At 39.7% G+C, this 14,954-nt stretch overlaps 1 protein-coding gene across 1 annotated transcript in view; it reads right to left on the minus strand.

Moving 5' to 3' along the window:
• Window positions 1-14,954, minus strand: part of LOC311197004 (nesprin-2-like) — a gene marked incomplete at its 5' end in the record, with an annotated part of 155,847 nt that overhangs the window by 84,591 nt on the left and 56,302 nt on the right. The window contains 11 exons of the mRNA XM_084270692.1: window positions 438-620; window positions 960-1,100; window positions 3,726-3,881; window positions 5,572-5,728; window positions 6,488-6,753; window positions 7,128-7,340; window positions 8,058-8,202; window positions 8,917-9,239; window positions 10,038-12,147; window positions 13,062-13,327; window positions 13,656-13,811. Of these exons, the coding sequence (XP_084126818.1) occupies window positions 438-620; window positions 960-1,100; window positions 3,726-3,881; window positions 5,572-5,728; window positions 6,488-6,753; window positions 7,128-7,340; window positions 8,058-8,202; window positions 8,917-9,239; window positions 10,038-12,147; window positions 13,062-13,327; window positions 13,656-13,811 (4,116 nt within the window). The remainder of the gene's footprint in view (window positions 1-437; window positions 621-959; window positions 1,101-3,725; window positions 3,882-5,571; window positions 5,729-6,487; window positions 6,754-7,127; window positions 7,341-8,057; window positions 8,203-8,916; window positions 9,240-10,037; window positions 12,148-13,061; window positions 13,328-13,655; window positions 13,812-14,954) is intronic.

The raw sequence follows: 14,954 nt of genomic DNA on the forward strand, positions 1-14,954 counted from the left end.
ATCCCAACCCAGTCCTATCTTATTATAAATTAGTATGGTGAAATAAAAATCATAGTTCTACTGAAACAGCTTCATGATTTCAGGCTATCTGCTCTAATCAAAGGTAATTTTGGTGCTTACATGCCTACATTTCACAGGCACACTGTTGTGATTTATCTGGCAATGTAACTTGAACAGACAGCCCATTAGCAGAGTCACAGAGAAAAATCTCCTCACCCATCCAGGGGCATGAATTCCCCATGCTTACCCTGTCAACCACGTTGCAGAGCTGGTCCTTTGGGGTAACAGCTGCAGGTGATGTGTGACTCTCTTAGTTACAATAAGCCAACGCCGCAGGCGTTTGACTCTATTAATTTGAAAGCCTTGGATAATGCAAAGCCTCTATTTTGCTTTTTCTAAGATGTGATTTTTTAAAAACCCTTTACATTTGCATTTACCTTGTTTAAAATGGCAGTTCTGCGCTCGGCCAGTTGTGAGACCTGTTGGTAGTGCTGAAGGGGGGTCACTAAGATATCCATCAGCTCCTGTGCGTGGCAGGAATCCTGCTCTACTATATCATGCACTTCTGCATCCAGCTCATTGAGTTTGTAATGCCAAAGGTCCAACATATCCCAAATTTGCTGCATGTGGAGAGAGGGGAAATGAAATATAAGGTCAGGATTAAAGATAACAGCAGAGTTATTTGTTCTTCATATGGGGCATGTGGAATTGCAAAGATGTATGATGATATGATGAGAACAGAGCACTCTGCATCTACTGGTGGGATTCACAGTTGAAAAAAAACATGCATTTGCCTGTGAGAAGGAATTTGTAAACATTCACCAACTAAATGCTTGCTTGTACTTCTCCTTTTACAGACGTAAAGTGAATGGAGGGCCACTTTAGGGTCCTGCTAAAGCAGGCTCTGTAGAAACAGCCAAAATCTCTTCACACACACACAAGTTTTTTGGCAAGATTACCTTCTGAACTTCTTTGGCTTTTGCAATGTTTTCACTCTTCTGTTGCAACATCTTTTCAATAGCTTGAAGGCCATTGTTAATAGTTTCTGCTTCTCTTTTCAGCACATACTGAGGAGAGCTCTGCAAGACTTCAAAGCTAACCTGTCAGAGTAAAGAGAAATGATAGGGGAGTTTACAAAGATCTGCTTGTTTCTGTGCATCAACTCACCAAAAATACTCACATTTTTTATGGTTTCTGTCTTACAAGTCACTTAAAAACACAGGCCTGGAATTACAGGGAGATTTGGTTTGCAGGGAGAAGTGTTAATGTGAGCAGGATCAATGTTTACATGTTGTTCCATAATTTCCAAATGGGGTAGGGGGGGTTGTAAAGTGACTCAGGCTTGGGTTGCCTTGAGGCCCCACCTCAGCAGAGGCAGCCCCATGGGGAGCTGTGTAGGTAGCTCAGTCTTGAGTTTTCCTGCAAAATGAGACTAAATGGGCACTGCTGCATAGTTCAACAACCCGAAACCTGGGTTGAGCCTTGGAATTCCTTCAAACAATATGCCACTATTCAGCTGTCTAGCAGTAAGATAAAGGCAAGACAGAGGGTCTCCATTTGGCCTTAATGGACCCAGACAGTGCAAAGATATGCAACAGATAAGGGGGATCACTGCTAATGGCAAACATGGGAGGTGGCATTGTCCACTAGGACACAGTCCTGCCCACTGTCATGTGCATCAGACAAAAACTCAAATAAAAAACCCTTGGATTCAGTCTGAGAAGGGGGAGCTGCTTATCCAACTCAGCAAGGAGACTCTTCCCCCTTGGCCAGGATGATGCTGGCTGAGGTAACTTACTGAGAGCCCTTACCAGAGAGATGAGGAAGTGAGTATTTGCTATGCTTTAAGTTTGTAGTCTTGGGTACTTAACTAACACAGGTGTAGTATTTAGTGTGTTTGTGATAGTGTGTTCTGTGAATCTGCTGTGCTTGTAATATTGAAGCTTGTGAATTGCCTGTGGGCGGTAACACTGAGTGACTGTTGTGTTGGCAGTAGTGTATTCTGTGACTCTCTTGTGGTTGTGATAAATGTAGTAATACTGAACAGTGCATCTCTCCATTGTATCCATGAAACCTGCAGTAGTGATGTACTGAATGCACGTGGTTCAAAAATAAATGATTCTTTTTATTTTTAAAACCCTGCACTCGAGTGTCTTTCTGTCACCAGTCACTAAACACTTGACCATTACTACTATCCTGGAGCACCTGAAACATGAGAAAATATTGATGTTTGCATTGCCAGTTTCCAAAATAAGAGATAAACATGTATGAGTGATGCAACGCAGCTGGAAAGGAGAAAGCAGACCAAGCACTGACTGTTTATCTTTCCTGCATCTGGTCGTCAGGAGTGTAGCATTTTAATTACAGGACTTGTTCATGTAAATTACTTGGCATCAAAAGTACAATCTATTTTCACTTTTAGGTTAGTAGATTTAGAAGGAAGCAGAATGTCACTGAAACACAAGTTAACACATACTGATATCTTGAATATGGAACCAAACTGATCTACAGTTTCATTAGGATTTATTTTGTTTCTAAATGCAGTTGAAAAAAATCCAAGATAGTTTATATTGTTTTCCACTACCTAAATGTGCAAACCAAACATTAGCTAGTTTCCTGGACCAGTACTTTCACTCCAACATGTCATGTGTGCACTGGGATAATATTTTATCTCAGGAAATGAAACAGTAAGCAACAAAAAAACCCAACCCAAAGAATAAATACAGTCTGACTTCCTTTATCATTCTTTCTCCTACTCAATTGTTGCTTCTTGAAAGACTGGTTCCAGAAATTACAAAATCAACCAAATTAAAACTAATAAGCTGTAATGAATATGCTTCATGCAACATAAAATGAATGAATAATCCGATAGACACCAACAAGTAAACTAGATTTCAAAACTGCTTTATAAAACTGCAAAGTTTTATCAAATTAAGTGAGGTTTGGCCTTTAAAATTAGCATTAAGCACTGTTATTTCTGAAATAAGAGATGTGAAAGATTTTTTCTTTTAAAAAGTAACATAAATGAATAACAATACTGATGATGATAATTATATCAGGTTAAAATTTGATCCCAAACTTACAGCATTACTCCATTTTCCTTTAATTTTGCTTTCAGTTAACTACTTCAGCCCTTTTAAACAGAAAACACTGCAAAGAGCTGAAGCACTGGGTTTTTTAGTTATTTAAACTCCCTGTTTTTAGAGGAATGCAACCATGCCCCGAGGGATGGTATGAAGAACCATGCCATGATACCTTACCATTAGTGCAAATTAGATAAAAAAAATCCAGTTTCAAAGTCCTCTTTAAACTCAGCTTTTGAAAACATCTTCTCAGTTAAGCTATACAAACTTCCCAAACAGCTTTGACTACTATTTCAGCTTAAGAATCACACTGGAAAAAAGCCAGCATCCATATCATATCCAGGACTCTATTGCTAGTGGTTCTGCCATGTCCTCTTTTTAACAGCAAAGAAAAATATTACATTCACACTGCTTCCTGTAAGGTTATCCTAAAAGGAGACAGTTAACCTGAGGAATTTTTCCTCACACATATGTTTTTACTGAGAGGAAAACGCAAATGCAAATGAAAACAATATTTCAAGTTGAAATTTATAGTTATAACATTCATAAAATATTGCTGTACTTATTTATTGTATCACTTATATGTGTACTTATTTATAAATATCACAGAAAGGTACATATGAAAATTACATCAGCAGTTACCTTGTCCTCCAGGTCTTGCAATACCTTCTTGCAGTCCTCCAGCTGTGTTTCGATCTCTGCAGGTACTATTGTATACATCTCAGAATACTTGATCCGAAGTTTCTCCATGATATCCTTTAGAGTTTGACTTTCTTTACCAATCACACTCTGAATCTCCTACAAAATTAAGAGCAACTTCATCAGTTTTACCCAGTTTACACTGAATGCATGTGCATCTCTGTATAGGCACATATGCATATATATACACACATACATATGAACATGCTGGCTTTTACATTCCCTACAATAATTTATGGTTGGGAAAAGTTGTTTTTGTGACACCCAATCTAACTTGACTACCTCTGCAAGCAGATTAACTTTGCAAAATACTCACTCATTTCATCAAATGATGCTTTTCAATCTGCAAGAGCTAATTAAACTTGATACTACTCCATGTCAGGTAACTGATGCACTGATGCTTATTGACAGGTATAGCAATGTAATCATCTGAAGTGCTCCTATGACTATATGTTAACCTTTGTGCTCTCCCCTGTTGCCAAAAGTGCATTTTCTCTTTGCCAGGCGTTGAATAGCCAACCTTCACTCCTTCATTATTATAAACAACACAAAGGCCCCGAAAAGCAACAGGTTTCAAGCTGAAGTGTCTCCTTTCAGGCAATTGTGCAGAGCAGCACAGCAGGCTCCTTTCAAAACAGTAGTTTCCAGTTCTGCATGAAGAATGTAGGTTTTATGAGGTAAAAGAAAGTTGAACAACTGTCAACAGCCTGTGGCCTAGAAATAAAATCTGATCTAAGTCCTCTTGCAGAAAGAATGAAGAAACTCATTTGTTTTGAAGGTTTTCTAGAATTTCAAGTTGGAAAGTTCTGTTTGTTTGCTTTATAGTTCCTTTTCCCAATGGTCAGCTGTTTGAGAAACTCAAATGTTAACTCAAGTTATTGGGGAAAATGATCTGAAGCTCCTACCAAGCAACGAAAGACAGTAAAATTAATATCCTTTTATTTTTCAATCAGGGATAATGGTAATCCATTTAGTCCCAGTTTTCACTCGGGAATCTTTTCCCTCATACAAATACAAGGCACAGGAGAAAAACTTAAAAGTCTGATATTGCTTTCTTTCCCTGTCATCCCTCAACAACTGGGTCTGATACTATAAACCTCAAACCCATGAAACAGCTGTGTGCCTAATTCTGCCATAGAGAAGGCTGCCATTGTCCAATGGCCCAATTAAAATTGTGCCAATATTTATGGGAGTTTATAGCTTCCCTGAAATGAATTTTAAAGAATTGGTTGCATTAGTCTTCAAAACAAAGCACGTCTCCACACACCGGTTTCCGTACAGAAAAGCTTGTTCACATCTCACAGGGTACTTAGCTGGAAAGCAGACTGCTTTTCAAAACTGTCCCCCCCTTTTTTTTTTTCCCTGAGTGGACTAATAATACTACTTCCATTTGCATATTCACCTATGTGGTGAGTTAACTTTGCCACCCAAATAACCTGGATTTGTCACCTGGAAGTGAAATAGACATTTCCATTCAACAAATGCAATGGAGCTCCAAATAATGCTATAGAGGGGTGCAGGATGTACACTAAGCAGTCCTTCCTAAAAGGCATGCAACTGCCTGTGAATGCAGCTGCAATCTGGGAAGACTTCTATGGCTGCTAACTGCACCACGTAGAGGGAGAGGAATGCAAAGCCAGTCATATTGTGCTGAGCCAGATTCACTGGAAGTCAACATGCACATGCATATACTTTGCCACCAATTTTATTTGGAGAAAATTCGAGCCCTAGTATAAAAGACAGCATACTCCAAGTGTCTCCACACAACAGTAACAGAGCTGTTACCAACCTCCAGTTGTCCTGCCTTTCCAGCAGCATCCTGTAATAACACAGTTGCAGCATTCTGTAATGCATTTGTCACAGCACTTATTTCTGCAGTGATCTCGTCCCTCTCTTGAATCTCAGCTTGTACAGAATCCTTATGGTCTTGAGTCTTTTCATACAACCTATGAAAAGTTTTCAGCAAGAATACATTGTTAGACTCTACACTAAGAGAATGTTTAATACAGATACTTTAAAAATACATATCCAGAACTGCATTTGTCTGTATTCTTGTATTCTTTTCTGTAACTAAATCTCTGAGTTTCTTCTCTTTATTGTCTCAGCTTCTTCAAAAAGGTATTTTCAGATACTTCTAAGCAAGGTATGTTTGGTAGACCAAATCAGATAGTGTGCATATTTAAACAGTGAACAGAGCTCAGGTTCTCAGAGAATGAAAATGTTGGCTGTACAAAAGATGCTAACAAAGAATTCCATGTCAAAAGGCAGTCATGGAGAAGGGCAAATATAATCACAGATTTGCAAAAAATACTTAAGGCAAATTTTAAACACTGGCCTTCACTTAGTGAGGGAAAATCAGCATCATTGCAAAAAGCACAAGGTCTATTTTCCTAACAGTGGAAGACAGACACATCTCCTTCAAGTTCACTAGAGCTTGCAGCCTCCAAAATTGACCATCCCCCCCTTCTGACTGCTGCTACATTTGAAACCAAATTGCAGCCCATGCACCATACAGCCATGCTCAGGTCTCCTCCCTAACTACTGCCTCCCAGTGCCCATGCTGGAGGCAGCAGAAAGGTTAGATGGAGCACTGGTCTGACCCAGCAGTGCATTTCAGCTTTCACATATTCTTTAACACCCAATAAAATGCTGTGTTTATAAGTAGTCCTATGTCGTATCCTCAACAGAAATTTCACACCACTTACTTTTTACAGCGATCCTGCATTGCCTTTATCTCACATAGGGCAGGAAGGGCAGCTTCTGCCTCAGTGTTTTCAGATGTATTCAGGACGTTTCTTATTCGGTGAAGAAGTAAGAGTAAGAGGAGCTGTTGCTGGTTGATGTTTTCCTCAAATGAGTTCACAAAATCTAGTAATTCTACCAGTTCCTCCCTGGTGGCCTTTTCTTTCTCTTTAAGACCTTCTGGCTGTTCTTCCTGGAGCTTATCAAGAATTATTGTTTCTCGCTCCAGCTAAGTAAACAGAATGTCAAAGCATGAGATAAAGTGCTTTTTTATTCCATCACCATAAGTTACATTATTCATGTACTCATACGCATGACTAAGTACTGGGAATTACATAGCCAGAGAGCTTGAACCTCTGAAGTGTGCCAAAACATTGGAGTTTGCTCTAACAAAGCACATAACCACACACAGAGTTATTCTGGGTTGAGAGTTGGCACTATAAATATCCCACATAATTTTTAACTCCAGGTTCAGTTTGACTCAACTGGCTGATCAGTGGGTGGGAGATGTTCTGTTCTGATCTCAGCCCTTCCCAAGCCATTTTACTGAGAGGCCCCTGCCTAACACATTCTCCAAAACTTCCAGTTTGCTGAGCAACTCACCTCTTCGTTGATGAATTTCCATTCCTGCTTCAGTTCTTCACAGTTAATTTCCAGCCCTTTGGCAGCCTCGAGCAAACCCAGCCAGTTTTCCCACAGCACTGTTACAACCCTGCCCAGTGCTCTGTCACTTCTGTGTAACCTCATCAGCTCTCCAGAGACCTGCCTCAGCTTCACAAGATCTTCTTCAGCAGAGTCAATGTTGGAGACTAAAATCTTATAGGAAAAATAAACAAGTTAATACATAAAACCAGTGTGGTCAGAAGCGTTAATGAAGCATTCAGGAACATGATTAGGATCCTGGAATAAAATGGCAATCACTCCACTGAGCTGGGTAAATATGGTTGCAATGAGAGAATTCTGTTGGCTAAGACAGCAGAAAAAGATGAAGTAAATAAAACAAATTGCCCAGGCAATTAGATTGTTCTTACTTCTTTCTGGTTATTTAGAAGGGAAGAGAAATGAGCAGGAGTTACAGATATATAAAATGACAAGCTGGTTACATGATGAGCACTAGAGGAGAAGACAGCAGAGAGGCTGATTCTAGCAGAGGTCTGGTGGGGAGGCAGCAAGAGAGTCCTGGGTGGGGGAAACTGGAAATTCTCTGATTTTCACTTCTGAGGGAAAACAACAGCAATGTTAGAAATCTGATCAGGCCTGGTCCTGCAAAGAAGCAAGGAGGGATCTAAACAGAAATGCTATACTATCTTAAGCACAGATCATGTTTGATTTCTATGGCAATTAAGATGGACTCACTTTACATGGCCTATTATAATTCACTTGTTGTACAGATATGTAAATGTACTCTGTGGGTTTGTATCTACATAAACACAGGATAAAAAATTCAACTTCTTTCTACTATGATATCATATGGTGTGCATAACTCCATCTCAGTTTTTGCACAAGCTTTTCAAGTTCTTCAGAGCCTCTCACCTTGCTTTCTTCTAAGTGCTCCAAAGCCTCTTTATAAGACATCGGTAGTTGAGACAAAGAATGTCTAAGTTTCTTTTCCAGTTTGTTAAGATTGTCACACACCTTGTCTTTGGTTTCTGTGTAGCTTTTGTATTTTTCAAAATACCTGTAGGAAACATTAATAGACCAATTAAAATTTGTTGCCATTGCTACTCTGTTCACACATAATTCCCCTTATAAAAAACTTTTAAAATCTTCTAAACTAGTAGTCCTTACTATTTTTCATCTTCAATTAGCATTTATTATACACTTCAGGTCTAATATCTGAGATACTGTAGAGATGCAGGTACAAATGCCCCAGAGGCAAAGAAATATATATGTATCTCCATATATCAGCCATGGAGTTGCTCAAAAGAATTCTATGACTTGATCTAAGTCTCCATCCTCCTCAGACATTCCCAAAAATTAGTTCTTATTTTGTAACACACATTCTGTTTGTCCCTGTGATGCCTGGTCTGTGCAATTCTACTTTCTTCTTTCTGTGTGTTACCATCTGTTTTCTATTGGTGAAGTCTTCAAGGTCATCCAAATCTTTGATTCTAAAGGTAGATTTTCAGTTATGCTCAACTGAACCAACACTGAATAACGAGCAAGCAGTTTAAAAATCCTTTTATCTCCCAAACTTTGTCTGTGCATGTACCTGAAGGCCTTTCAGATCTCTTACCTATATCTGACCAGGTTGGATGGGGCTTTGGGCAGCCTGGGCTAGTGGAGGGTGTCCATGCCCATGGCAGGGGGTTGGAATGAGATGTTTTTTAAGGTCTCTTCCAGCCCTAAGCATTTTTTGATTTTATGATCTAGGAAGATCTCTTAAACCTACCTCTGTTCATCAGCTTCCTTTCTCTGAGCCTTCTCCTTTAATGCCAAACTCCTGTTGACTAGTTCTGTTAAACTATTTTCCAGATATATTTTGTCTTCTGGTTTCACTAGGTTTTTCAGCTTGGAGTACAGGTTTTCTATGTCAGCCTTTGCAGAGTTGAACTCTTCTTGTTTCCATTGTGGGGTTTGACAGACCTCCTCTGAGCTACTGAGTTCTGTTGCTGCAGACTGGAGTTGAGCTTCATAGTCCCTGAGGAAACTGTCAGTCTTCTGAATAGCCTTGGTATAAAGCTCACCAGTCTTACATGCCTCCTCCAGAGCACTCTGAAAATGGTAAAAAGACAAAGGAACAATTAAGAAAGACTGCCATGCACCTCTGGATCACCAGATGGTCTCAGAATTTCACACCTGGTTTTCTTTGAGACCAGTGCTCCCAGAACAGGCCTGAGGTGAGGGAGGACACACTGCATATGCATTCTGCTCCCTAAATACTCATGGAGCAGTGTTGTAACCTATGGGTTGACTGGCATTATGAATCAGGCTGATCCTCCAGCAGTGCCCTATCAATTCCTGATATACCTGTGGTAAAGCCTTGCATCTTGGCTGCCTTTCCTTTGCTTTTGCTCTTTCTTTGCTCGCCCCTCCTGAGGCCTGATTTCATTGGTTTGACCTGTGCTTTAGTCCTCTTGATCATTCCCAACTGGTGAGCTTTATCTTTAGAATAAAACCAAGGAAATTCTGGTTTTTTCATCACTGTCACTATTGAAAATTTTACATAAAATAAATCACAAGAATAATCCCAGGAAAATTGCACCCAGCCTCTCTTCAGCTCAACACTTCACACATCCTTTCCCTTCCTCACCTTTTACCCTTCTTTTCTTGCACTAATCCCCACTGCTTGGTTATAATCAAACTGAATATAACTAATTTCTTTGTATCCCTAGTTTCTCGTCCTGATATCAATCATATCCACTAATGCAGAGATGATGATGGGCCAATTCAGTCATTAGAATAAAAGGAGGATATAAGTCATGAATATATAAATGCTAGAGTCATGGACAGTTAATCAAATTACTGGGAAAAGACATATGGCCGTTATTTACCTCTACTGAATATACTTACAACACGAGCAGCAATGTCTGCCTCCAGTTGAATTTCATGATCTTTCAGTGTCTCTAATTTTGCTTCTATACTAGCAGCAAGAGATTTATCATCTTGGTTTTCCTTCTCTTTTTCCATAATATGTTTAATAGCAGCAAACTTTGCTTGCATCATGTTCTGAATTGCTTCCCATCGCATCTTTTCATATTGCATTATTTTCATGTCTATCAGAAGTGGCTGCTGGACCTCTAATTGAATATACTTTATAGTGTGCAATAGATGTTCTACTTCATTCTGGGTATCTTCCTTATTTACACACTGGAGACCAGAGACCAAGTTTTGAAGAAACTGATTCAATTCCTCAACATCTTTCTCCAGGCTCTTCATTTCTTTCCTCTTAGCTTCTTTGAATGGTGTATCAAAGACCTCATTGTTGTTTATTTGATTTGCTACCTCCTGGGTTAAGTACATGATTTGTTGAACTGTCTGAAACAGAATCTGTGCAGACGTAAGATTCTTATCAGGAGAAGAGCTAGAGCTATCATTTAGGATGTTAGCTTCTTTTCTTACAGTAGATGTCACAGTCTGGATTTCATTTAGCAATGCCTGAATCTTATCACATTCTTTAATGACACTATCAAAACGCATTATCTTCCCTTTAATTTTATTTTTGATTTTTAAAAAATTAGTTTGCAGTTCATCCAGCTGCTCTGAGTCCCATTGCAGACCTACACATTCGAAGATTTCCTTGTACTTCTTTATCTGTGACAAACTGGACTGAACAGCTCGCACTTTTCTGTTAAGTGCTTTGCATTTATCCTTCACTTCCTGCCTGGCACATAGTAATTCCCCTTCTTCCAGGTTCATTTCACTATACTGCAGATCATTAAGATCTTGCTGCAATGAGGTTATTCCTTCAGCAAACTCTCTGTAGACAGTGATCTTTTTTCCTACTTCATCAAGTTTACTCTGAATTTGCCTCTGTGTCTTCCTTGCTCTATTCTTCAGACTTCTTAATTGGTCGAACAAAAATAATTGTTCGGACAAGCTCAGTTCCTCAGCTGTGACCTGGCTCTCTTCACAGTGGGATGAGATAAGCCCTTCTATTTCCTCTATGTCCTTTAAAATCTGGTTTAAAATGGTTTGTTGATTTATTAATTCTGACCATGTGCTGGTTTGGCTCACGTCAGGCCTGGCAAGCATCTCAGCATTTCGAAGCTGACAGTGAACTTTCTCTACTTCTGCAATAAGCCTTTGCCTCTCCTCCAGCTGGAGCTCTAGGTGCTGTAATCTTTGAGCTGATTTTAAAACAAGATCCTTGTATGAATTCTGCAATGCTTGTAAAAGGAAGGTCATATCAGAAACCTCCTCTGGCTCCAAGCTGGGAATGATGTGCTGGAGCCCATAATCCAGTGATACAATCACAGGCTCTCTGTTTAGCACCTCTGTGCTCATAAGCTGACAACTTCTAATCTGTGATTTAACATCACTGGGGAAAAGTGCTGCTTTCTGGTCTAGAGAGGACAGGGAATCTTTGACCCATGAAATATTTTCTTTCAGCCTCTTCATCACTTCATGTTTCATGAGAGCAGGACCAGTGATCTGAACATCCTCTCGAGGAGCTTGTTGAACAGATAATGCTTCCAATTTGCTCTGCAAATCATGTATAGAGTTCTCCAAAGCTACCTTCTCTTGATCACTCCAAATTCTTTTCATCTGCAGTTCAATCCTTCTTTTTAATAGAGAAAGATCATGTTTAATGTCCTGTAGCTTTGTGGTCCAATGTACAGGGTATTTGGCTTTTTCTTCAGATGAGGAATGTGACTCTGCTTGCAAATACTGTTCTTGTAGCAGCCTCTGAATATCCTGCACTTCACTCATAAGCAGGTTAAATTCATTGATTTCTGCCACAACTTGATCATGTTTCTTTTGCACTGTTTGTTCCATGTGTTGCCACCACTGCTCCAGTTGCCTCATTTGGCTTTCAGTTAACACTTTATCCATGCACGTTAAATGCTGAGATAAACTTTCTTGCTGAGTTTTCAACTGATTTAAGACATCTCTTTCTTTTTGTAAGGACTCTGTGCATGTCTTAATTTTCTCCAGAAGAACTGTGTTGTTCATAGGACCTCTGCCAAACACAAGGGTAGCATTCAAAAAAAATTAATAATTCTCCTAAGACCTGGACTAGACACATTGTAAAGAGAGAATTTCACTGTTTACAAAATGAGTCACTCTATTTACTTAATCATACATATCTCTCAATGTTCTCACAGATTTCCTAACCCCTGCTGCAGGATCATTATTTCTTGCTTATCTGTACAGCATTAGCTATTTCTAGGCATCTCTGCAGGTAAGGTATATTCTAGTGTACATTGTCTAAAATTGCAGTATAAGCTACTATAGAATGTGCCATGTCCTTAAGGAATACAGCCTCCCTTTAAAGCTGCAATAAGTAAAATTTTAAAACTCAACATTAGTGTTATCTCTAAGTGAATTAACAACATTTTATGGTAATTTCTGATAGAAAAATGAAGGTGAAACTTAGTTATAACAAAAAGTTCAAAAATTCCCATTCATTCAAGATTATTTTGGAGGAGTTTATCGGCTCATCTTTTATTTCCAAGAGTATTTTTAAATTCCCACTTAAAATACGTTTAGCAGACAGATTTTTTTCAATCTCTTTGCTGTGCATTATCAATTTTATAAATTATTTTAAAGATGTTTGAATTTGTGTGATACATTATTGTGACCAATATCTAGTTGAATGTTTTGAAAAGACAGTGTTTACAGCACAGCAACCATTTCTTTGTTATGCCTGAAAAATAAGAAGAGTAGACATTGCTAAAGGATAGCCACCAGAAATGCTCCTGTTTAAGGCTGCTGAAACTCAGAAACCTGTGAGACTCCTCTTGCTTCCTAACATTAACAAGATGGCTAAAACACCATATTCTTGTCTGAGTATTTCTGAAGTATGGCACAAAATTCAGTCTAGGTCCATATTTGTTCTGCAACCTATTAACAGAAACCCTGAGCTGTACTTACATTTTTATGTTATCTTTTTCTGTTGACAAATTTTTCATTGAGGACTGAACTGCAGAAAGATTTTTCTGGTACTCATTAATTAAAGAGTACTGCTGTTGCTTCACTGCCTTAATAGCATCCAGTTCTTGAAGCAGCCTGTCCCAGCAGGGCACTGCAGGCTCTGTGCTTTGCAGCTCTGCTCTGTCTGATCCTGTTGCATCGGGAAATGCCTCTCGACTGTGGCACAAAGATTTTGCTTTCCACATTTCCAGTTCAGTTTGTAAATTCTGCAATCAAGCCCACCACAGAGAGAGGATTAAAAGAGAGTCTTAGACACTTTCAGCACAAAATACAGTTAAACACTGACACACCTACAAACATATGCTTGTGCAGTCACATGGAAATGACCATGTGTGCCTGTGCACATCACAGGAGTACACACACATCTACTACTGCACTCTAGAAGAGCAGTGCAAGATCTGGTATTTACCTGGGAGACACACTGACTAATCAAGCAGTCAGACCTTAGATAGAATTCTGTTATGCCCAAGTCAATCACAATTCTGTAAGCTTATCACTACATTAACAGTGAGGCTTGGCTTTGCAATACCCTACCTCCAGCTCTTTTAGTTGTTCATTTATGAGCACCATATCCAGTTCAGCCACTTCATTTTTCAGCTCATTGACCTTCTGTTCCTCTTCACAATACTCAGTGTTTACTTGCACACTAGGAAACAGTTCCTTCTGGACAACCAGTTCTGCTCCTGTGTCCTACAACACAAAACAGGATTCTTACTTTTGAAGGGCCTGAACCAATAAGTTTTCCAACTTCAACACTTTGTTTCGCATGTTTAAGCCATGCCTAAATCCTGCTGTGGCTTCCCCCACAGCCTCTGTGGGTCAACCAGCACCCTGAGGCAGGATGTTTAACCTCTCCTCAGACCCACATTCCATCCTCTCAGCACCTGCCTTGACATACTGCTGTGTACTTCACCAGGACCATCTCTTCAACTGTTCTTCACCAGGTGACTCATGCAGGAAGCAGCTTTGCTGTGACACAAAGCAACAGCTGCTACTGCCATAAATGCTGTCCAAAATCAGGGGTTAGGGAGCCATGTCTCAATTGGGGTGGGGAGGAAGGGAATGAGGGACTCCAGAGCCAGTCCCTGGCACTGCCACTGACTCCCACAATGTACAAGTCACTTGGGAAGTGACCAGGTTTAAGAGCCCATCAGCTGAGCCGAGGCCATTGCTGCTAGCCAGCCCCAGTTCAGATGTAAAACATAATCCTCTAAATCACCTTCAGCTATTGCAGACAACAACAGAAATTAAATGTCACAGGCTTATTGGGTCACATAAACATCTTTCTGCATTTCCCTTCCCCCAGTGTCTGTCTGTATCTGATGTAAACAGTGATCTGTCCCACGGACAGAATTCACGTGAGTGAATGCAGACAGATGGACAGGTATGATGACACTGTGAGCTTCTCCACGGTACCAACATACAGAATGAACAGTGATAAAAACTTCTTGTTTGGCAGATTCACTGTATTGATATTTTTTACTAGGAAGAGGCCAGTTATCCCTGCAGCCATATCACTTGTAAGCTGTCACCGTTGTCTGTCTCTCTGTGGGTCATGAGCTATCCAAATGATACCTGCTTCCAAGTGTGGGAAACGTGTAGCATATTGTAGGCACTATTAGAAAAGAATAATTCTGTTTATTTGAATTTTCACTCAAAACTGTAGGGGATCACTCATGAAGTAGTCAATCAGAGAACTTTTCCATTCCTCCCTGTACCAACTCAGACATAAGATTTCATCTTCAGAGACTTTGGAGTGCCATAGAACTGAAGTAAGCAGAAAAGCTCAGCTATCGGAGTGAGGAAGAAATCCACTTTACCAGATTGAAATAT

This window comes from Gallinula chloropus (assembly GCF_964237585.1).
Source record: "Gallinula chloropus genome assembly, chromosome: 14".
Taxonomy (NCBI): domain Eukaryota; kingdom Metazoa; phylum Chordata; class Aves; order Gruiformes; family Rallidae; genus Gallinula; species Gallinula chloropus.